The sequence below is a fragment of the Furipterus horrens genome, unplaced genomic scaffold (genome assembly GCF_987537825.1).
Source record: "Furipterus horrens unplaced genomic scaffold, mFurHor1.1.pri manual_scaffold_6, whole genome shotgun sequence".
Classification (NCBI taxonomy): domain Eukaryota; kingdom Metazoa; phylum Chordata; class Mammalia; order Chiroptera; family Furipteridae; genus Furipterus; species Furipterus horrens.
In genome coordinates, this window is record NW_028327176.1 from 67,874,343 (window position 1) to 67,897,682 (window position 23,340).

Here is a 23,340-nt window from a genome sequence, read left to right on the forward strand (position 1 = left end):
AGGGGGTGGTAATTTAATTTTGTGTACTATAATTATGTGCTAACTTAATTTTAGTGTGTACCATCAATTGTTCAGAAATGTGTTAAATAATGCCTGCCAAACTTTTTGCTTAAGATCTTGTAAATAGTTTTGTGGGAGGAAAAAAAATGATACATTTGGAGGAAGACAAACTTAGCAGGATGAAAAGAGGCAGTGTAAGCACCATGCTGCTAAAAAAAAAATTCTGTTGGAAATGACAGCTTCTGCTTTGTATATTGAGGTTTCAAAATATCTAATATCCTTGTTCAGATGTTTGCCTGTGCCCTTTTTTTTTTAGCCCTCTATGATGTTGGAGACATTGTTCATTCTGTAAGAGCAAAATGGGGAATAAAGGCAAATTGTCCCTGTTCAAACAGGCAATTCAAACTCTTTTCCAAGCCCGCCTCAAAAGAAGACATAAAACAGGTATTACTGTTCATACTAGATTTACCATCCTTGTGATTTTTGTCTGCTTTTAAATAACCCAAGGATTTCTGTAATATATTTGAAAGGAACATGGGGACAGCTGTCAGTGGGAAGAATTTGTTTCATGTGACACTTCATAGACCCATTCTCACTTCCCACATTATTTTTGGGGACTTCATCTGTAGCCTCTTTTACTAGGCTTTAAATTTTTGTTTCTTAGAAAAGTAAAAACCTCTTCTGTTATAGTCTACCGAATGTTGCTGTCGAAGGTTTTTTAAAAGCTTCATGTGTTTTGCAGAGTTAAAATGACTCAGATAAGCTCTAAATTTTAAAAAATTACTAAGTATATTTTGCCTATAATACATGTGAAGAGTTGAAGGAAATAATATTGAAACGAATCATGTGCCCACCACTCAACATAAAAAAATACGCATTTCCTTGGTGCTCATGTTCTTCCTGGATACATCCCTGCATCTCCACCACCACATCTGACCTCCACTGTCTACCTTGCTTGCCCTCATGCAGTAATCATTATTCCACATTGTATTTAATAATCAGAAGCTTTTCATAAAATTATTTTACGTAAAAGGCAGCATGGGTAGAAGAATTGTGATTCTGGAGTCAGAACTGAATTTGAATTTTTTTCTGCTGCTTTCTAGTTGCATAACTTTGTTTCAAATTTAACTGATTTCTGTGTGCTTTAGCTTCCTCATCAGTAATTGAGAAATAATGAACAATACTGATAATTGGGCATCACAAAATTGCCTCACATGTAAAGGGAGGGTCAGGAACAAACAGGAACTCGACTAGCATTTTCCTTCTTTTTCTTTTTCTTTTTCTTTCTTTTTTTTAATCCTCACCCGAGGACATGCTTATTGCTCTTAGAGAGAGAAGAAGGGAGGGAGAGAGAGCAAGAAACAGCAATGTGAGGGAGAAACATCGATCAGTTGTCTCTCATATGTGCCCCAACTGGGGACTGAACCTGCAACCTAGGCGTGTACCCTGACCAGGAATGGAACCTGCAACCTTTCTGTTTACAGAACAGTACTCCAACCAACTGAACCACATCAGGGCCTTTTTCTTCTTAATGAATGTATAACTTCACCAGTTGAATAGTCAAGGTAGCTTTTTAAGTAACAGAAAGATAGGTGGTGTGCTTTTTCCAGTTTTGGGGTTTTCTTTTTTCAGTTTGTTTGACTTCTTTTAAGAGATGTTCATTACATTTTAAAGCCTATTCCACTGTGCTAAATCAGGGCATTTTCTTTTCTCTACATCCTGTTTCCTTCCGAAATCACAGCTGTAGTTTTCCTATCCTGTCTCATTTATTTATGCATTCAGCAGCTCTGTTTTGAGTGCCTACCCGGGATACTGGGGTGAGTTTACAGGGGGATGGGTACAAACTGGTTCTTTCAAGCAATATGGTAGATGAAGTGATCGGGACCTGTGCGAGTGTGAGATGGATAATGAAGGGGTGAAGGGGAGAATATTTTGCTGTATTTAAATTCTTAACAAATCTTCTGTTTTCACTAATAATACATGAGAGCTAAAAAATTAAAATGTTTCCTACTCTATAGTTCTACTCTATAATTGCAAGATTACTACAGCTGTGGTGATGTCCAGGGTTGTACGTTGGTTTTGTTTTGGCTCTTTGTCTCTTATTGGTGAGCTTTTAGGGGAGTAGGTAAGAAAAGGAAAATGTAATTTTTCAGCTTGTGTGAAATTCTCCTTTTATACTCAGACTTCCTTCGCTGGAGAAAAATCAACTCTTGGAACCTTGCTCCAACAGAACCCCTCGGTGCTGGAGCCGGTGGCCATGGGTGGGGGAGCTGCCTCCAAGCCAGCCAGCAGCATAAAGCCAGCCTGTCCAGCCAGCACATCTCCTTTAAACTGGCTGGCAGACCTGACCAGTGGGAATGTCAACAAGGAAAACAAGGGTGAGCGTTTCTTGCCTTCCTGTGGGTTCCTGGAAACTTTCGTCCATTTGGGAAGGGACTCGGCAACCTCAGTTGCTGTGAGAACAGAGTGGTTAGAGATGATGTAGAATGGAAAGTGGTTCCCTATAGTCACCTTGAGACCTGACACAAATGCAAGTGTTTTCAAAATGTAGCATCAGTGAGAACTTTCACTGATGATAGAACACTAGGTAATGTTGCCTTATTATTTTTATCCTACATATAGTTCCTCTTTGTCTGAATTGCAATATTCTGAGTTCAGTTTTATTTTTCTTTATCTGTGCTATTGTCTCGTATATGTTTGATAATAGTATAACGAGCATGGCCTTTGGAATCAGGTAGTTAGATTAGAATTTACATGATTCTGCTTTCTGGCTATGTTAAAAGAAAGAAACATTGTAAGTTAATTCCTTTCATGCAAAGATCCTGAACAAATTGTCAGTGGATAGAATTCAGCACCATAAATAAGGAATTATACAGCACGAACAGGAGCTACAGAAGTACAAGTGTAGGAGAAAAATGTGATAAGACACAGAAAAGTAGTAAAATTCAAAACCTGTCCATGATTTTTTAAAAAAATTTTAAATTAGGAACAGAATGGAACATCCTTAATATAATGAGCTTCTACAATAAAACTGACAGCAAACATCATAAATAGTGATTGAATTATTTTAAACATTGTACTGGAAGTCCTGGTTATTGCATTAAGGCAAACAATTAAGAAGGTATTAGAATTGGAAAGAAGGAGATTAAAGCTGTTGATATTTTAGACAATCTAATTATACATGTGAAAAATCTAAAAGAATATATTTTTAATAAACATATCTTATCAAAATTGCTAGTTACAGCCCTGGCTGCTGTAGCTCAGTGGATTGAGTGTCGGCCTGCGAGCCAAGTGTCGCTGGTTCGATTCCCAGTCGGGGCACATAACTAGGTTGCACGTCAGGTCCCCAGTTGGGGGCGTGAGTGAGAGGCAACCACACAGTGATGTTTCTCTCCCTCTCTTTCTCCTTTCCCCTCTCTCTACAAATAAATAAATAAACAAATTTTAAAAAATAAAAAATAAAATAACTAAAACAAAATTGCTAGTTACAGTGTTAATTTACAAAAATCAAAACAAGTTTTTAAAAAACCATTTACCGTAGTATCACCACGGATGTTGGATATTTGTTATTTTAATACCGGTTGGAAATCCTTGTCTAAATCAATAATGTCATTAGTATTTATCCTGTTAAGTTTTTTTTGTTTCAGTACATGAAAACAGGTTCCAAAGTAATTCTGTTAATAGAAGACTAGTAAGGGATTTGCCTTTCAGAATGCTTTTCCATCTATTTTTAGAAAAACAGCCAACAATGCCAATTTTAAAGAATGAAATCAAATGCCTTCCACCCCTTCCGCCTTTGAGCAAATCCAACACCGTCCTCCATACCTTTAACAGCACCATTTTGACACCTGTAAGCAACAACAGCTCTGGTTTCCTCCGAAATCTCTTGAATTCCTCTACAGAAAAGGTATTCATTTCTTTGATTTTTGTACTCCACCTAGTAAAGGTGAATAGATGAGACTAGAGAAATTGAAAGAGAAAGTAGAAGCAAATGCTAGGCTTTCCTTTGTGGGTACGGAAGGCCATGCCATTGGCAGGTGGGTTTCACTGGGTTATTATATAGTCCTGGGCTTGGGACTTTTCTCCTCTTACACTTTTTTCTGTACCCCCTTCTGTGAGTTGAGCTGTCAGGTTGGGGAAGGAGACTTACCTTTGGGTATCGGTGTCCTGGGTTGGACTATTTTCTAGATATGTAGTGTATACTTGTGCCACCATTATAGGAATGGGTTTTTGATGGTAGGGAACAGCGTATTTAAGACTTGTATTCTTTCTCAAATTCAGACAGAAAATGGACTCAAGAATACACCAAAAATTCTTGATGACATCTTTGCCTCTTTGGTGCAAAATAAGACTTCCTCTGATTTATTGAAGAGGCCTCAAGGATTGACGATTAAGCCTAGCATTCTGGGCTTTGACACTCCTCACTACTGGTTGTGTGACAGTCGCTTGCTGTGCCTGCAAGATCCCAACAACAAGAGCAACTGGAATGTGTTCAGGGAATGCTGGAAACAAGGGCAGGTAAGAGGATCCTCTGCTCCCCCAGTGCAGTCCAGTTCAGAGCCTCCTTCTCAGTACCTTTGTCAGACTTGACATCACCTCCTAACACCCCACCCCACCCCCAATTATGAATTGTATATACTTTATCTCCTATTATTGTATTTTATAATTTAGGGTGAATATAATTAAGGCAGAATGTGGCTGTGAGGTTTTGATTGCTTCTGACTAGTCATTGGGTTTTTGATGAGAGCATTCTGGACTCAGTTATTTATTTTAGGAAGATATTGATAAAATTTAAATCAATTTTTTTTTAAAGATGTTATTTATTTTTAGAGAGAGCAGAAGGGAGGGAGACAGAGAGGGAGAGAAACATCAATGTGTGAGAGAAACATTGGTTGGTTGCCTCTCGCATGCCTCCAACCGGGAACCTGGCCTGCAACCCAGGCATGTACCCTGATGGGGAATCAAACCTACGACCCCTTGGTTCGCAGGCCAGTGCTCAATCCACCAAGCCACGCCAGCCAGGGCTGAACTCAGTTATTCTTGTGTGCTAAACCTCAACAGAAGAAGTGGGAGTATGACTAGGAGGCTAATGGGACTTGGGGTTTAGATAAATTATGATAATCATGCATTGCTCTTCCATGCATTAAAACCTTGTGCTGACAGCAGTTTTAGGTGGACCAGAGCCAAGTGGTTCATCTTATAATTGATGTCTAGGTTCCCAAGGGGTCTGCTTTATAGGGCAGTGTTGTTCCAGCTTAAATTTTGGTTGATAGTTTAGGAGATGGATGGCTTTGTACGTATGCTCCTCTGTTTCCTTGTTTTAGTTTTTGTTTTCTGAACTTTGGCTTCTCTTTTGGGCCAAATGGAGTCCTTACTAAAGGAATACTTTGTTCTTGGACAAGGCTAGGACTTGAGGAATTGCCATATAGAAAAATGTATGTATTTAACATCAACAGAAATTCTAAAAAAAATTTTTCAGCCCTGTGTACTAATAAGATTTGTTCATGGTGATAATGACAGACTAAATTTAGACCACCAGCATGGATAACATACTGTTTTTTAAAAATGGAATGCATGGCTTGTCTTAGATAACCAAAGGACTTGGCAGCCTCAGGTCTGCACTCCCACATAGCAATACCAACAGGTGGGCGGCCAATGGCAGCGCTCTGTTTGGACAGGACTCTCCGGCTGGCCTTGTCTTACCGCATCTTCTGCCTGGCCCTGAGCCTCGCTGCTGGTATTCTGTGAATAATAGGAGATGAATCAGAAGGTGTGATCCTTGCTCCTATCCTAGAAGCTTACTAATGTAGTTTCAGAGCAAGGGGTGTGTGTAACCAATGAGTGGTGAAGACAGGAAGTGCTGTGGGAGCTCAGGGTCTGGACTGGCAGTTGGGCATCTGCAACAAGATGACCCACAGAGAAACAACCAGCAGCTGCACAGGTGTGGGGCCCAAGCCAGGGGAGTTTAAACTAAAGTCTTCATTCTCTTCTCTAGCCAGTGATGGTTTCAGGAGTGCATCACAAATTGAACACTGAACTTTGGAAACCTGAATCCTTTAGGAAAGAGTTTGGAGGTCAGGAAGTGGACCTAGTTAATTGTAGGACCAATGAAATCATCACAGGAGCCACAGTAGGAGACTTCTGGGATGGATTTGAAGATGTTCCAAGTATGTATTAAAGACTTTCTGGGGATGTTGAATATGTGAAAGGAGGGGCACAGGAATAGCGGGAACTAAGACAACAGCAACATTTTCCAGGATTTTTGAAATTTAAAATTAGTGTCTTCTCTTCCCCTTTCTTTTTACAAAGTTTATGTTTTTGACCTGAGGCAAATTCATTTTCTAGTTTCTAGAGGGGTGAGGTTTTGGTCATCTGTTCTTCAGGGGCCTCTGTGTCCATCCTATGACAGGAATGCTGTGCCCAGCAGGAGGGGACACACAGTCAGGGCTCGTGGCTTGATGTGTGTCTCATTCTCATATATCCTTTTTTTTTTTTCATTGTTCAACAAGGTAAATAGACCTGAAGGTGCCAGGAAAAGTGAATTCATTTAACACAGAGTCTTCTCATCACTGTCTACTTCATGTGGGTGAGGGGCAGGTGTGGCAAGAAGAAGGCATGTATGTCCCATGCTGAGGTTTGGCCCTTTTTGTAGATAGGCTGGCCAGTCATTAAACTCAGTAATTCAAGTATACTCATTCAGCACTCTCATTCTTTTTAGACATACTTCCATCTTTTCATCTCCTGCTTCCTTATTCCCTGTTACCCACATTTATAGATTATAGATTATGGCCCATACATCAAACAAACTTTATAAGAAAATTATAGCTAACTCTTACGTAAGACCTGATGGGGTTTTCCATAGATGCTAAGATAAAGTTTCCGATGTAAGATATTTACCTAGGGATTGATATCTGTGAAATAGAGAATTGGGTTGCGGCATTGGGCATGAAAAAGGAACCAGCTGCAATGCAGACTCAAAAAAGGCTCAGCCAGTATGGTAGGGAGTTCTGGAGCGAGCATTGCCCCTCATTGTCTCAGATGGGCTGAAGTGGGAGATGTCAGGGCCTTTATTCTTATTCCCCTACCTGCCTCAGATTCTAGATACTGGTGCCTTGGGAAGGGCCTTGACCTGCTGAGGCAGCTCTCTGCAGCCGAGACAGACCACAAAGCCATGTCTCGGCAGCAGGTACTTTGAAGGGGATTTGATGACACAGCTACCACAGTGTGCTATCCAGTGAGGCCTGGGTTCAAATCCTGACTCTTGGTGTGTACTTGCTGTTACATGAGCTTGCAATTTAATTTTTCTGGGGCTCAAACTTTCCAAAGTCAACCGCAACTTCCCTTTTCCATCCTGATGATCCTGCTGCACACACCTCCATTGTACCACCCACACTGAACTGCTGCTGGTGTTCTGAACATCCATTGTACCCTGTGATTTCCTGTCTTCATTGCCCCCTGAAGTGTGCACATATTTAAACTAGGTTATGGAACAGTGCTTGGTTGACTGTAAAACATTATACAAATATTAGTCCTCCGGAGTACGAGCTCTGAAGTCAAACCTAGTTGCAGTTCTAATTCTATTGGATGACCTTGGGCATCTGTCAATTTCCTCATCTAAAATCGAGAATATTAAATAGTGCTTAATCTCATTGGGATATTGGATTTAATTATAAAAATTAAATCATTAAAACACATAGCGGAGACTGGGACACAGCAAGAAATGAAATTATGGTTGTCATTGCTATTAATCATAATTATCAATATACTTTTTCCAATTAGAGTTACTTGGTTCTTGATTCCTTGGCATTACTCGCAACAGATAATAGTTTTGACTTTTACAAGAAAAGAGTTCTGACTAAACTCTGTGTGTCATCAGAAGAAGAGGCAGAGCGGGCCCTATTGGCCCTAGTTCTCCCTGGACAGAACATCAGTTTCAGTCTCTCTGAGTAGAACAAGTCATTTCTATTTCATGGTCGCCTCAAAAAACTGTTCCCCTCTCCCTTGCTGTGGCCTTTATTCCAGTGCATTGCTGTTTATTAGTTGGGGTCTGCTCACTTCTTCCAGAACTCTGTCTGCAGGAGGAGACTGGATCTGAGTGAGAAGGACAGCTGTCAAAACACCACCTATGTGTAAATGGCAAAAGGGAGTTGCTGCCTCCTTGCTGGATTTCCTGGCACTGTAGAAGATGGTTAGCAGTTGATGGAGGGGAATTTTAAAGAAAAATAACATTTATATATAAAATGTATCAGGCTATGGAGATTTTGCAGAGATAAATTGTATTTGCATTGTTAAGCATAAACTGCTAATTTGCCATTTATTTTGGTTTGTTTCTGAGTTAAGAATAGAAACAAGTCAGTTATTCTCGTTATTTTCAGACCGATTGAGAAATGACAAAGAACCAATGGTGTTGAAACTTAAAGACTGGCCACCAGGAGAAGATTTCAGAGATATGATGCCTTCCAGGTATGATTATGGAGTGGAGGGTTGATGATTCAGTCCTTGACTTGGTAGGATAAATTCTATTTTGAGATGGTGAGAAAATAGTTTTCAGGGAAATATGAAAGGTCCCATAGTTTTACTGCTGCTGCTTTTTCATTTCTAGTCTATAAACTTTGGAGATGTGTGTTTTTAAGTGAGATGAAGTTACTGTTACTGACTTTTAGATCTAGCTGATGACTAATGAGAGCTCCACATGTTCTCCCTGCAGTGCTCTGCCAGAGAAGAGGTGGCTCAGATGTGTGAGTGCCAGGGTTCAGTGTGACAGAGTCATGGCTTGCATTAGACAACAAGATAGCTAGATTGGTAGATTCATTTTTCTGATTTGAGCTTGAACCTTGAAAAGGAGCCTCAGAACTAATGCATAAATAAATCTCTGGGTGTCTAGAATTCATTGCTCAAATCTTTTGCCTAAAATATGCCAGATCATTTTGATACATTTGTACAGTGTAGGGAATAAGAAGACATCCTTTTTCATAACTACTATAATTCTGATTTTAAATATTGTTAATGGTTAGCTGTCTCCATCATCATGAGCACAGATATTTTGTCCATTCTTTTTGTGTAGAAGGAACAAAAAAAAATCACACAGTGATGGATTAGAAGGTAAGCTTATCTTTCAAATTCTTTGTTTTGTGCTAGGTTTGATGATCTGATGGCCAACATTCCTCTGCCTGAGTACACGCGGAGAGATGGCAAACTGAACTTGGCCTCTCGGCTGCCAAACTACTTTGTTAGGCCAGATCTGGGTCCCAAGATGTACAATGCTTACGGTAAGGAGGAAATGACTAACTTGAAAAAATTATAATGGAAATAAAGCAAATCAGATGTTTGGAAAATTGATTTTAGGAGCGAGAGAGATGAAAAACATGTATAACTTTAACACTTAACACAGCAGTAGGCTTCATTTTTGCATATTTTCTTCCATTCCTTGGCCATGTGTGTGTGTGTTTCCTTGTCATAGTTGTTAAGCGTGTACAGTTTTATATTTTTCTCTTTTCTGCATCTAATATTATATTATGAAATCTTCACATGTTGCTTAATGGTCCTTTTCAAATTCTTTTAAAATTTAATTTATTGGAGTAATACTGCTCAAAAACATAAATTTCAGGCATACAACTTTATTTTTTATTTTTTTCAATTTCAGTTGACATTCTGTATTATATTGGTTTCAGGTAGTTGGACATTTATATAAATTACAAGTTATCCTACTTGTTTTAAATTTAAAGGGAGAAACAAAGGAGTCTTTTCACTCCTCCATAATGCTGATTTCACTCTATCATATTAGTCCTGAATAGTCTTTAGTAAGATAATTTTTAATAGTTTCATGGTACATTATTGAAGGAATATAATTTTATTAATCATTTCAATATTGCTGGATATTTAGGTCACCCTGTAAGCATTCCAGCTGTTTTAACATCTACTCGTAAATGCAATGTTCTATGTTGGCGGATAGTAGTTAGTTAAAGTTAGTTTTTAAAGTACCCTTTGAATTAGGTTTTTATTGTTTGGATATGACTCGGCAAACTGTCAACAAGGAGGGTTGCTCAAGATAGAGATTGGTTTGTACAATTACCAGCTGCTTCTGTTGTTGTTGTGACCTTGACCAGTTTTTTAGGGTCTTTGTTCAGGTCTAGATTATTGCCAATTTATTGTTGAATGAAGTTTCAGTTCACAGACTCGTTCAGTGAATTTGATTTAGTGTTTTATACTATTTGTCCCCTATTTTTCAAGTCATTTCATAAGTTACTTTTTAAATTCCTTCCTTCCATAATTATTCCCAACTCCAGTCTCAGTTGTGCGGATGGGATGGGATGAAGAAAAGACGGTCTTTGGCATCTTCGCCATGTTCTTCGGAGACTCTTGGGGAAGGGTGGGAGCAAGTCCTTGGGCCTCGGTACCACCATTTTGTTACTGTGGAGTCAGCCCAGGGCACCACCAGGAGCAGGGCTGGGGGAACTCCCACAGACTGAATGCCCATGATAGTCCTGCCAGCTTAGGGTGAGAAGTGTTTGTGGGAGAGAGGACACGACAGGCAGGAGTCCCCTTGCTTATTTATTCCCTTTGCTTCTCAGGTCCCACATTAGAGAGCCCTGAATATATCTGTGGATCTGTATCATGTTCCCTGAGTTTACTTTCCTCAAGCTCTGCAAAGTAACTGGATGGTCAGGACCTTGAGACATACTGTGTTCACAATGGGGTTTATAGCGAATTTGTGTAAATGAAAGCATTTTTCCACTAAAGTAAATGGTGTAATGTTGCATTATGTTATCCATGTCTTAATAAAAGGAAGCTTTATAGGCTAGAAGTAGTCATCTTGAGAATTTTTCAAAGTACATTCTCTGCTGTTTTGAGTAGCTTGGAAGCAGATCTTTTCCCTCTAGATACTGGTAGATAAGATGGCAGAGTTATTCAACAGAAGCTTTTTCTGTGACAAACTTGTTTCCATCTAGAGTAAGCAGTTAAGGATTGAAAATAATAAAAATGTGTTCATTTTTAAACACCTCATACCTTATCATAAGCATCATTAAAGAGTGGTCATTTCTCAGAGATTTGGTGTCTGAGCCCTTCTCTTGAGGGTCAGAGATCAGAGTTTTGGACTGTAAGCCTGGTCGGGGGGGCCTCACTCCTTTTCTTTTATAGCTGAAAGAACCAAGGAACATCTTGGGCAGTGTTCCCTCATATACTGTGAGTGTATGGCTATTTGAGGTCTCGGGGGGGTGTGTGTGTGTGTGTGTGTGTGTGTGTGTGTGTGTGTGTGTGTGTGTGTGTGTGTGTGTGTGTGTGTGTGTGTGTGTGTGTGTGTGTGTGTGTGTGTGTGTGTGTGTGTGTGTGTGTGTGTGTGTGTGTGTGTGTGTGTGTGTGTGTGTGTCGTTTCTCTTAGACTGCCCATCTTGCATGTGCCCTCGGGGGGGTGTGTGTGTGTGTGTGTGTGGTTTCTCTTAGACTGCCCATCTTGCATGTGCCCTCGGGGGTGTGTGTGTGTGTGTGTGTGTGGTTTCTCTTAGACTGCCCATCTTGCATGTGCCCTGAGGTGTGTGTGTGTGTGTGTGTGTGTGTGTGTGTGTGTGTCGTTTCTCTTAGACTGCCCATCTTGCATGTGCCCTGAGGTGTGTGTGTGTGTGTGTGTGTGTGTGTGTGTGTCGTTTCTCTTAGACTGCCCATCTTGCATGTGCCCTGAGGTTTAGGTCTTGCCCCAGAGCCCTCCTAGGCTGTGACAGCCAATGGTGGAGCCCATCGGGGTGAGCAAATGTCCTTCTGCCAAGCCCCAGCTTTGCATTCCACTTTACCATTTCCAAGTCCTGCTTTCTCCTGTGGCTCCTGAGTATTTCTTCTTTTCTTACATTGATTCATTAAAAAAAAAATGTTTTTCTTTCATAGTTAAAAGGGTAAAAGAATTTAATATTAAATATTGTTCTCTCTTACATGATGAGAAAAAAGCAGCTTTTAAATTTCGTGACCAGGCATCCCCCAGGGGGTGGGAAAGACTGGCAGCCTTCTTATCTTCAGTAAATGTAAGGTGTTTTCTGCATGCAGGATTAATTACTCCAGAAGATCGGAAATATGGAACAACAAATCTTCATTTAGATGTATCTGATGCAGCTAATGTCATGGTCTATGTGGGAATTCCCAAAGGACAGTGTGACCAGGAAGAAGGTAGGGTGCTGAGACTGCAAGTGGGGCTTACTTTCTAAACTGGAAACTGTGGTCTGATGTTTGCTTTCTCTTGCTCCAGAAGTCCTTAAAACTATTCAAGACGGCGACTCTGACGAACTCACAATAAAGCGATTTATTGAAGGAAAAGAGAAACCAGGGGCCCTCTGGCACATATATGCTGCTAAGGACACAGAGAAAATACGAGAATTCCTTAAAAAGGTATGCTCCTTACTCTGTGGCATGGGAAGAGAGGCGTGGAGGATAGCAATATCATAAATTACTACGTGTCAAGAACTGGCTAGGTTACTGTGGAATTATCACATCAGATGTTAAATTTGTTCATGTCACATTGGATAGGCTGAAGCTGGTTGTTAAGGAACAAAGATTTCTAATTGGCTCATACCTCTGAAAAAAGCAGCCCTTTTTTCTTACATCTGTGTTTTATGTTGTAGAGCATTTAGAGATTTTTGTGTGTGTGTGTGCTCTGTAAATTAGTTCCTCTGGTCACCTCATAGCATGTATTTGTTTTTATTGCCTTGAAAATCTAAGCTCTTCGCAAGTTTTTGTATCATTCCTTGGCCCTTGGTTACCATGTTCTGAGTGAGTTACAGAAGACCCTGATGTTTTTGTTCACCCTCACCTGCGGCCCTGCTTGTGGCTCTTAGCTTGCGAAGGGTCATTGGAAAGAGATGCAGGGGTTTTGAAGATTCTGAGAGTCTCTTGTAGTTGGCAGATTATTCATAAAGGGCTATATGTGGAAGTGCTAGTTAACTGGGAAGGTGGGTGTGTTCAGTTTTTAACCTGTTTGCCAGTGAGGCTACTGGTTGCAGCTCTGCTCTCCGTAGTTGATATTCTTCAGTTGTTCATGAGCAATGGATATGGATACTACCAGCATTTTTTGAAGCAAAGTCTTTCTGGCTAAGGAGCATTTGACTCTTCAAGAAAACCTGCTAGTCACCATATTATCTCTTTGATAGTGTCACCCTGAGTGCTAATGCTGGATCTAGAATAAACAAGTTTAATATACACTATCTTTGTGACTATTTCATATCTCAGATTGTTAAGTGAATACAGGTTTTTTTTGTTTGTTTGTTTTTTAATGTATTTTATTGGTTATATTATTACAATAGTTCCAATGAATACAGGTTTTTATTAACTGCAAAATTAGCAAGTCTATTTCTAAGGAACTTGAGCCAACTTATATTTCAAACTCTAGACCAGTGCCCTGGCTGGTGTGGCTGAATGGATTGAGCACTGGCCTTCAAGCCAGGGGGTCGTTGGTTTGATTCCTGGTCAGGGCACATGCCTGGATTGCAGGCCAGGTGTCCAGTTGGGGGCACATGAGAGGCAACCAAACATAGGTGTTTCTCACCCTCTCTTTCTCACTCCCTTCCACTCTCTTAAAAAATAAAATAAATAAAACTCTAAACCAAAATATTGTCCAAATACATACAGTATTTACAAAATTATACAGACCACCAGTCTCAGTTTATAGGAAATGACAGAAAGGTAGCCACATTTTCTTTCAATCTTTCCTTAGCTCGTTGAGTTAATGTCTTTGAGTACTACTTGTCTCTGCCAACAGAACATTTATGTTAAAGAAGCCCTGGCACTACTGACTGCCCACACTGTTCTGGATGGGGAATGCCCTCATTGGGCCTTAGCATATTGCTCAGAGTCATAATATTTTGAATATATTCTAGGTATCAGAAGAGCAAGGTCAAGAAAATCCAGCAGACCATGATCCCATTCATGATCAGAGCTGGTATTTAGACCGATCCCTAAGAAAGCGTCTTCAGCAAGAGTATGGTGTTCAAGGCTGGGCTATTGTGCAGTTTCTTGGGGATGTGGTGTTTATCCCAGCAGGAGCTCCACATCAGGCAAGAACCATTACTTTGTTCTTTATTCTCGTTTTACTACAAACTTCAGTGTGTGTGACTGATGTGGCTTGGTGTTTTTCAGGTTCATAACTTATATAGCTGTATCAAAGTGGCCGAAGATTTTGTTTCTCCAGAGCATGTTAAACACTGCTTCTGGCTTACTCAGGAATTCCGTTATCTGTCACAGACTCATACCAATCATGAAGATAAACTACAGGTAAAAATAGCACTAATTCCTGGCATTTGTGACTCTGGCTCAATGGCCCATTACCTTATAAAGAGTCAGTGAACTCACACTTGGTACAGTGAGTTGACGACCTGGCTTTATATCTAACTTCACTTTGAACCTAAGCAAAAGAGGAACAAATGGAGGAAATCTCACTTGGTTGATATTGGTTAGACTTTATAAGGGACTGTGTCCAAAGAGCAAGTCTTTAGTACTGAGAATGAATAGATCTGACTTCTGACCTTGGCTCAGCTGCCTGACAGGAGTTTTGAACACAGACCTTTAGTGCCACAATATTCTCAACCGTGGGTATAGCAGAACAGAACCTCTGGGACCCAAAGGGTCTGAGAGAGTGAGTTTTTAGAGACTTTTAATAGTCAACTATGTAAAAATAATTTCATGTTTGGAAAACTAGGGGGAACTATAAACTCTGAAAAATAAAACTACCTTTGGATTTGCCTCTCCCTGCACTCACCACAGGTGGGGCCATGTAGCATCAAAGCCATGGAAGGGGTCTTTTAAGTTCTTCAAAGGATGCGTGGGTTTAAAACGTGTGTGAAATATTGGCCTAAAATTGCCCAGGGACCTTTCAAGTACTGATATTTCATACTGAATATTGAGTACTAAATTCTGAGACAGTGGTGTTAGAATTGATAGGGGGAAAGTTTGTTTTAGTAACAGGTTTTAGATTTCATAGTGAACTGACCATACTTTCTTTTATTTCTTTAGGTGAAGAATGTTATCTACCATGCAGTCAAAGATGCAGTTGCTATGCTGAAAGCCAGTGAATGCAGTTTCAGCAAACCCTGAGGGTCCCAGAGACGCCTAACCCCTGTGCATTGGAAGTGAATACTGGCAGCTGTTCAAACTCTTCAGGCAGGATTCCTGTGGACTTTGAGATTCATGTTACCTCATCTTCTTTTTTAAACTGTACCCGGTGAGGGTACTCTGTCTAATGTATATTTCTAGTGTTTACAGACACTAAATGTATATATGTAGTAACTATTTACAGAACATGCATCCTTGAACTGTGACTTTTCACCTAGTGCAGAACCTCTGCCAAGCTGTAAAAATAAAACTGCAGCTCTGGAACAGTCCTGCAGTTATTCTCTAGCTGTTTGGTCTGACAGCTTAGGTAAACTGGGTTATAACTACTAGGAATAACTGAGCAGTTTGTTTGGGTTGTATTTTGTTCTGTGTCTGTCTGAGTGTCCCCTCCCCCACCCTTAGTGTTTAGAAGAGCAATGGAGGAAATGACAGCAAATTATGCCATTCTTACCATTTGGCATCATATAACAGAAATTCACTACTGTACAATTGTTGGGGTTAACCATCTTTAGTTAAATGGAATTTTAATTTAAATGAAGCTTTGCTAATTTTAAGCGTTAAGCATTTTGCATTAAAGTATTCATGTAATATTTTGACTCTGTTTATTGGCATTATTCTCTGGTTGTGGATTCTACATACCTTTCATCCGATGTTCCAGGTGTAAGAGATTACCTTGGGAACTCATCTTAAAAGCAAAGAAATTAGATGCTATAGTGATTCCCTAATGATTATTACAATGCTAACAAGGAAATAAACTTCTCCCCAGCCACCTGGAAACCCTGTCACAATTTTGCAAAGAAACTAAATTTAGAAGTGGGAATTAACCGAAAAAGAAGAAGAAAAAATCATGAGTGGTTTAAATGGCTCTATAAAGAAGATCAAAATACTTCTCTTTTGGCCCTTTATAATGTAAGAATTTTAAAAGAAAAATGAAATTATTAGAATAGTTTTAGAACGATAATACCTAAAATATTTATCTGTATGAAGGGAGAAAATTTGTGAAGCCACATTTTTATAGCTTACAGATTTTCATAGACAGCTATATCTGTACTAAAAGAAATTACATTGAAATCAAGTAGTCTAGTCAAGGCTTAGAGCTTGCATTTTTACCTATGGGCTCAGACTAGGACATCAAATATTCCATCCTAACTCCAGCCCATTTCAAGCCAAAACCTCTAATGGGTGAACTTTTAAAAAATATAAACAAAATTCCCTGAAAAGAATTAGTAGGTAGCACTGCCTATACCTCAGTAGGAAAAGTCTTCCCCCTTTTAAGTCTACAATTCAATGGTAGTGCTCTTTATATAGGTTTGCATCTAGAATTGGCGCTGTTGCTTAGAAATCTTCCTAAGTCAAAGGAATAGGAAAACATGGGTCCTCTTTTAGAGGAAACCACTTTCAGGTCAGGCTTCAAAAGAGACATAATTCCAAGGACTATTATTCATAATCAAATACTTCGTAACAACAAATATAAAAACAGAAAGCCACCATGAACAAGAGTCAAAAAGAACCTTTAAATTTGTCACATTAAATTTGCAAAGTTTGCAGATTCTGAAATGATCAAATATTTTATATTCTGAAATGTTAATATGTTAAAGAAATGAGTTATATAGGAAATATGAAATGAGATTACCAGAAATGATCCGATTTAGAAAGGCATGATGGTAGAAATTAGAAAACCAGCAGAAGAATAAAACAAAAATATTCTGTACAAACTGGAACACTGGTAAAAATAAACAATACAGTATTGAAAAATGGGAAACTATAAAGAGATGTTAAGTTAAAAGCAAGACACAGGAAAATATAGATTTGGTGATCAGTGACAGCCTAGAAAATGATGGGGGTGATGTTCAAAGACCAAAAATTTTGCAGTGCTGATGACATGTCATCAGATTGAAGAAGCCCAAGCAAGATGGATGATGGATGGATGGATGGATGATGAAGTAAATTTAAAAGTACACACCTGTATGGCATATAGTAATAAATATAAAGAAAATCCCACACAAGTAGGTTCATAAAAGCAGCCAGAGAGGGGAAAAACATGATCTTTAAAAAAGTGACAGATTAGCTCTGACCAGTTAGCTTAGTTAGAGCATCGTCCTGATACACCAAGATTGTGGGTTCGATTCTCGGTCAGGGCACATGCAAGTATCAACCAATGAACGCATAAATATGCGTAAGAGATCAATGTTTCTCTACCTCTCTCTAGAATCAATAAATGTTTTTAAAAGTTTTTTAAGTGACGAATTAGCCCTGACTCATACATCTCGGTTGAGTGTCATCCCACAAAGTGAAAGGTTGCTGGTTCGATTCCCAGTCAGGGCACATGCCTGGGTTGCAGGTTCAGTCCCCTTTAGCTCATACAAGAAGCATCTGATAGATGTTTCCCTCTCTCCCTCCTTTCCCCCCACCTCTCTAAAAATGAATAAATAAAATATTTTTTAAAAGTGACATATTAATGCTTGGCTTTCAACAGCAATAATGGAAACCAGAAGAAAGTAGATGTCATTCTTAATTGTCAGGTATGTTCAGAATATATATATGAAAACAAGCCTAAACAGCACAATTCTTTTCCCTGTTCTTTACAGGTATTTTTAAACTAAAAAAAAAAAAGTTTATTTTCAGGCCCTTACTGAAGGACTTTTAAACAAATGCTTAGAGAAGAAAATTAAACCACATCATGCAAGAGAAAAAATGGTGTACAAGGAAATTTCTAGTATTTTATTGAGGATTTTTGCAGCTATACTCAAGGGATATTTTGTAGTCTTATTATTTTTTAAAATCTTTATGGGCACTTTATTCAGATGATCAAAGATTTGAGAAGACAGCAGGTTTGTATCCTAACAGGCTATCTTAAATTTCATTATAAATGGACCCTTTTTATAAGGAGAAGAAAAGTGTAGGTAAGGGGTTTGGAATTCAGGGGAAAAGTTAGATAAAAGCTGCAGCATTCTTTCATCTGTGTCCTGGGTGGTGGTTGTCTTGTTACTGAGCTAAAGGGAGTTCCTTCACTTGATGCCTCGGTGTAAAACCCAACAACTAGTGTTGAGGAAAACAGGTCTTTATTTACAATAGTCCAATCTGTAGAGGGCAGTGAGCACTTCAGCTCAGAGCCCTGTTCTCCTACGGGACCCAGCACTTCCCTTGCTCCCCCAAAAGCTAAGCCAAAACCATGCCCAGAAGTTCCCCATCCCTTATCTGTCAGCTGTCTCCTTCAGGACCTGGGGTATGATGTCATCAGCCTCCGTATAACAATCCAAGAAAACGTGCTGTATTGCACTGGGTCACGCATGGTTCTCTCTCTGCCTGTAGTCTTATTTTCTTGTAGTATCTTTGGCTTTCATATTGAGGTATTGCTGGTCTTAAAGAGTGAGTTAGGTAATGTTCCCTCATATTTAGATTTTTTGGAGAAATTTGAGAAAGATTGGTGCTAATTCCTTTTTTTTAGAGAGGGGAAGGGAAGAAGAAAGAGAGGAAGAGAAACATCAATGTGTGGTTGCCTCTCGCACACCTCCAACTGGGGACCTGGCCCACAACTCAGGCATGTGCCCTGACTGGGAATCAAACCGGTGACCCTTTGGTTCACAGGTCAGCACTCAATCCAGTGACCCACACCAGTCAGGGTTGTTGCTAATTCTTTTAACACTTGGTGAAATTCACCAGGCAAGCCATCTGATCCTGAGGTTTTCTTCGTTGACGGGGGTTTTGTTGTTGATTTATTTTTTGTTTTGTTTCACTAATTCTCTTCTTGCTTGTTACAGGTCTATTCAAATATTCAGTTCTTCGATTTTGGTAGTTTGTGTGTTTCTAGGGATTTTCCCATTTCATCTAAGTTATCAAGTTGTTGGCATATGGTTGTTCATATTATCATCTTATAATCTTTCAATTTGTGCCAAGTTGGTAGTAATGTCCCCTCTGATTTTATTTGAATCTTTCTGCTCTCTCCTACTTTCTCTTCTCCCCCTTTAAGTGAATCTAGCTAAAGATCAGTTTTATTGATCTTTTCATAAAACCATCTTTTGGTTTTGTTGATTTTTCTCTTTTTCTATTTTCAATTTCATTTATTTCCACTCTAATCTTTATTTTCTTCCCTGTAACTCTGGGTTTAGCTTGCTCTTCTCTATTTACTTACTTAAGGTGTACAGTTAGGTATTGGTTTGAGGTCTTTTTTTTTTTTTTTTTTTAATGTAGGCATTTACAGCTATAAATCTCCCTCTGAATATTATTTTTTGCTGCATTCGTATGTTTTGACATGTTGTCTTTTCATTTTCATTCATCTCAAGATAGTTCTAATTTTCAGCGTAATGTTTTTCCTTGACCCGTGCGTTGTCCTGGATTGTGTTTTTTAATTTCACAGTTCCCCTCTTACTGACTTATAGTGTCAGTCTAAAATTTCTTGAGACTTGTTTTGTGGTCATACATATAGTTTATCCCAGAGAATATTAAGAACAATGTATTCTGCTGTTGTTGGGTGTAGTATTTGTATGTTAGGTGTGAATATATAGTGTTGTTCAAGCCCTCTATTTCCTCATTGTGTGCTTAGCTATTCTATTAATTACTGGAAGTGCTAAAAGTGTAGAATTGTCTATTTCTTCAATTCTCAGTCTTTGTCTTGTATATTGTGGGGCTTTGTTGTTAGGTACATATATTGTTATATTACTTTGATGGATTGACCCTTTAATCAATTTTAATCTTTGTTATAATCTTTTTAAATTTAAAATCTATTTTGTTTGATAATAATATAGACATCTTGGCTTTCTGATTACTATTCCCATGGAATATCTTTTTCCATTTTGTTACTTTCAGCCTTTTGTGGCTTTGTATCTAAATTGAGTCAGCATGTAGCTGGATTATGTTTTATTTATTTGTACTCCAAATCTCTGCATTTTAATTGGAGAGCTCAATCCATTTATATTTCATTACTCATAAAAAAGAACTTACTTCTGCTTAGCTATTTGTTTTCTGTATATGTTTTATGTTCAATTCCTTCATTACTGCCTTTTTTCACACATAGTTAACATTTAGTTAAAATTTTATACTGTATCATTTTGCTTCCCTTTTTGTTTCTTTCCTTTTCTGTGTATATTTTACTTACTCTTAACTGGTTATCTTAGTGATTACAGTTAACATCTTAAACTTATAGCAGCCTAGTTTTAATAACACCAGTTTCATTTCAATAGTATACAAAAACACTCTTAAACATCTCTATATTGTTGTCAGAGCCTACATTTCTATAGTGTGTGTCTATTAAAATAGATTTATAAGTATTTTTATATGTGTTTGCCTTTATCTCATATATAAAAAAAGAGTTACAAACTAAAATACAATATTGGCTTTTATTTTTACCTTTACTGGTGTTTCTTATTTTTCTCATATGGCTTTATGTTACTGTGTCCTTTCATTTCAACCTAAAGGAAGACTCCCCTTATCTTCAGATGATATCTAAGACAGTGCTGAATACAGTCCAGAGCGATTTCCTAGCTTCTTTGCCTACCTCCACACACATGAGAGATGACATTTTTAGAACATTTCTACCAGTATAGAATTTAATGACACGAGGCTCATGCTATCAAATAGAAAGAAACCTGAATTTATTTAAAAGGTAAAAAATTGAAAACATTGAAGCTCTAACTGTTGTTAATGACAAATGTCTGTGAATTGCCTCAAAATAGCTAGCAGCACGCCAGGTGTGCTAATAATGCAGTCTGAGAGAGCCTTGTCTAGAAAACTTTTTAAGGACTCGAAATGCAGCAGAGGCCACTCCTCCCACTCCAAAAGCTTCAGGAATTCTGTAGAACTGTTCTCCCTCCAAACAGTTTCTGGTTAAAACGCAATAAATTTTTTTTTCTGGAAAGAAATACCTAGGTGTCATAATGGAAGATGAAACTCAAAACAAAAGCAATATGTGTATTAGATGATGTCAAAGAATTCCTGAGTACACTCAAAACAGACAGATTCGAAAGACGGTGAGCTGGCATTTGTTATCCATACCAGGATGGAGGTCACAGATGCGGGCTCACACCGGATGGGTAACAGAACCAAGACCTCTGCTTAAGAGCAGAGTCCCAGGAGGGCTGACCCATCTGTGACAAGAGGATTACACAGACCACAACCATGGCCTTAAAAAAAGTTTTCCTTGGGCACTTTGTGCATAAGAAGGAGGCTCCTCTGAGAAATTAAAACGCCAAGCAAAGGTATAAGATATTTGTACTGGTCACATGGTATGGGTTACCAAATCCAGATATTAGTATAAAAATAGGTCACAAATGGGACAGAATTCCCAAGAGCCATGACAAAAGCAAACACAAAATCTCTCTTGGGTACACTTTTATGAGTCAAGGCACATGGAACATTTTTAAAACTGCACCTTGCTAAAGAAGCGCTCACAAAGATTATAAGGAATGCCTGAGGAAATGATCCACCATGAGGGAGAGTCAGAACACAATAAATGGGAGAATTAGCACCCCAAGAGCATGAGATTATAGGGAATAAAATGAACATCAAGAGACAAAATAAGAAAATTCAAGAGGGAAAAGATGAAAGGAATAGGTTGCTTCATAAAAGAGATGCTAGAACATGACATAAGTAGACATATTCCCACAACTCACCGACTCATGATGGATTCAGACTGAAACCAAAGAATTGTAGGTAATCTTTAAGCTTTTTTATTGCTATACTTTGGAATAAATTGCCTGTAGAGATTATGGATACTGAGTTACGTGACTCTCATAAGATTATATTTAAAACCACCTGATGGATTCAGTTTAGATCATAAATGCATAAACTTGTTGATTTTTGAGCTTCTATCTGAATAAATTTTTCCACAGGAATTTTTTTCTAGTTTTTAACTTTGTTCTAATTATCAAAATAACACCTTTTCATTATTTGAGACAAATTCTGAAATATGGAAAAAAAATTAATAGTCTCACTAACCTGAAATACGATTTACATTTTAGTACATTTCCCTCCAATTCTTGCTGTGCAGTGTGTCCTTGTGGAGCTGAACTTATACTAAAATACAATGTAGTATACCTTTAATTTCATAAATTTAATACTATGTCATAATTATTTCCCCATAACCTTAAAACACATTATAAATAAAATTTAACTGATTACATAATATTCCGCATGGATATACCATTTATTTCATATTGCATATTTAGATTGCTTCAATTTTTTGTTATAACTAGTAAGTATTTTTGCATAAATCTTTTTATTGGTTGATTATGTCCATGAAGCTATATCTATGATTTTTAAAATCAAGGGACAAGCCTTCGTCTTTTACAATTAATGTTTTCAAGTGTGTTTTATTTCAACTCAACACAATTTATTGAGAGCAAAAAGGAAAAAGGACTCATGGACATGGACAACAGTGAGGTGATTGTGGCAAGAAGGGGGATATAAGGGGACTAAATGGTAATAGAAAAAGTACAATTTTAAAAAGTCCTGCAAAAAAAAAAAAAGAGATAGCTTTTACTTGTGTTTTTTCCTCTCATTGTCAAAATCATTACATACATTGTAGAAAATTTGGCTCATGTGTGTGTGTGTGTGTGTGTGTGTGTGTAGGAGAAAGGAAGAATAAAAATGAAGGAATTCAACTAACTTCTGTGTTCAATTTATAGATCTAGGCCAGCAAAGGGAAAACTTCAATTAGATTTACTGAGCACTTAAAAATTTACAGAATGAGTTTACTGGTTAGATGCAAAGGTGATGGAATGTTGGTTTATTTCTCTTGACCTTTAAAGTATGTCTGAAGTAAACCAGCAAAAAGGTGAATCAGATTACCTTCTTCTCAGACGGTTTTTTCTTATCCTAGAACTTGATGACATTTGTAGCTACATTTGACAATTATGTTAGCTTTACCAAAATATTTCTTCAACCAAGACCACCTACCAGAGCTTCAAACTCCAGCTCTTATATATTACAACTAAGAGAAGCAACACTAAATCTGTGAACTAAATTTACTCCACAGCAAACATTTCCCAGGAAATCTAAATTAAAAAAATAAATTTAATTGAATGTATTTCAAATGGGCCAGTATATCTGCAGTATATGCAGATATACTCTCATTTGTTCAGAAAAAAAGAATTTAAAAGTTATGTTAAAATCTGGAAATAAGTAAAGAGATGTAAATAAATCTGGGGTAGGGGAAACAAAGGACAGTAATGCTATCATTAAATCATCGGCTCCAATACTTGGTTCTAGCAGAGATCTAACTGTGAGGTTGTGTGCGGTTGTGTGTTTGTGAATTCA

General features: G+C 38.2%; 1 protein-coding gene across 4 annotated transcripts in view; it reads left to right on the top strand.

The window, feature by feature from the left end:
* KDM3A (lysine demethylase 3A) overlaps window positions 1-15,683 on the top strand; it is a 48,982-nt gene extending 33,299 nt beyond the window's left edge. For 3 of the 4 annotated variants that reach the window (XM_090281682.1, XM_090281685.1, XM_090281683.1), the window contains 12 exons: window positions 317-444; window positions 2,183-2,378; window positions 3,735-3,907; window positions 4,282-4,518; window positions 5,996-6,167; window positions 8,376-8,463; window positions 9,139-9,269; window positions 12,034-12,153; window positions 12,233-12,372; window positions 13,857-14,033; window positions 14,116-14,250; window positions 14,989-15,683. In XM_090281682.1, the coding sequence (XP_090137808.1) occupies window positions 317-444; window positions 2,183-2,378; window positions 3,735-3,907; window positions 4,282-4,518; window positions 5,996-6,167; window positions 8,376-8,463; window positions 9,139-9,269; window positions 12,034-12,153; window positions 12,233-12,372; window positions 13,857-14,033; window positions 14,116-14,250; window positions 14,989-15,069 (1,778 nt within the window). In that variant the 3' untranslated portion in view covers window positions 15,070-15,683. The remainder of the gene's footprint in view (window positions 1-316; window positions 445-2,182; window positions 2,379-3,734; window positions 3,908-4,281; window positions 4,519-5,995; window positions 6,168-8,375; window positions 8,464-9,138; window positions 9,270-12,033; window positions 12,154-12,232; window positions 12,373-13,856; window positions 14,034-14,115; window positions 14,251-14,988) is intronic. The other variant, XM_090281684.1, reaches the window with a different exon arrangement.
* The last annotated feature ends 7,657 nt before the right edge of the window (window positions 15,684-23,340 follow it).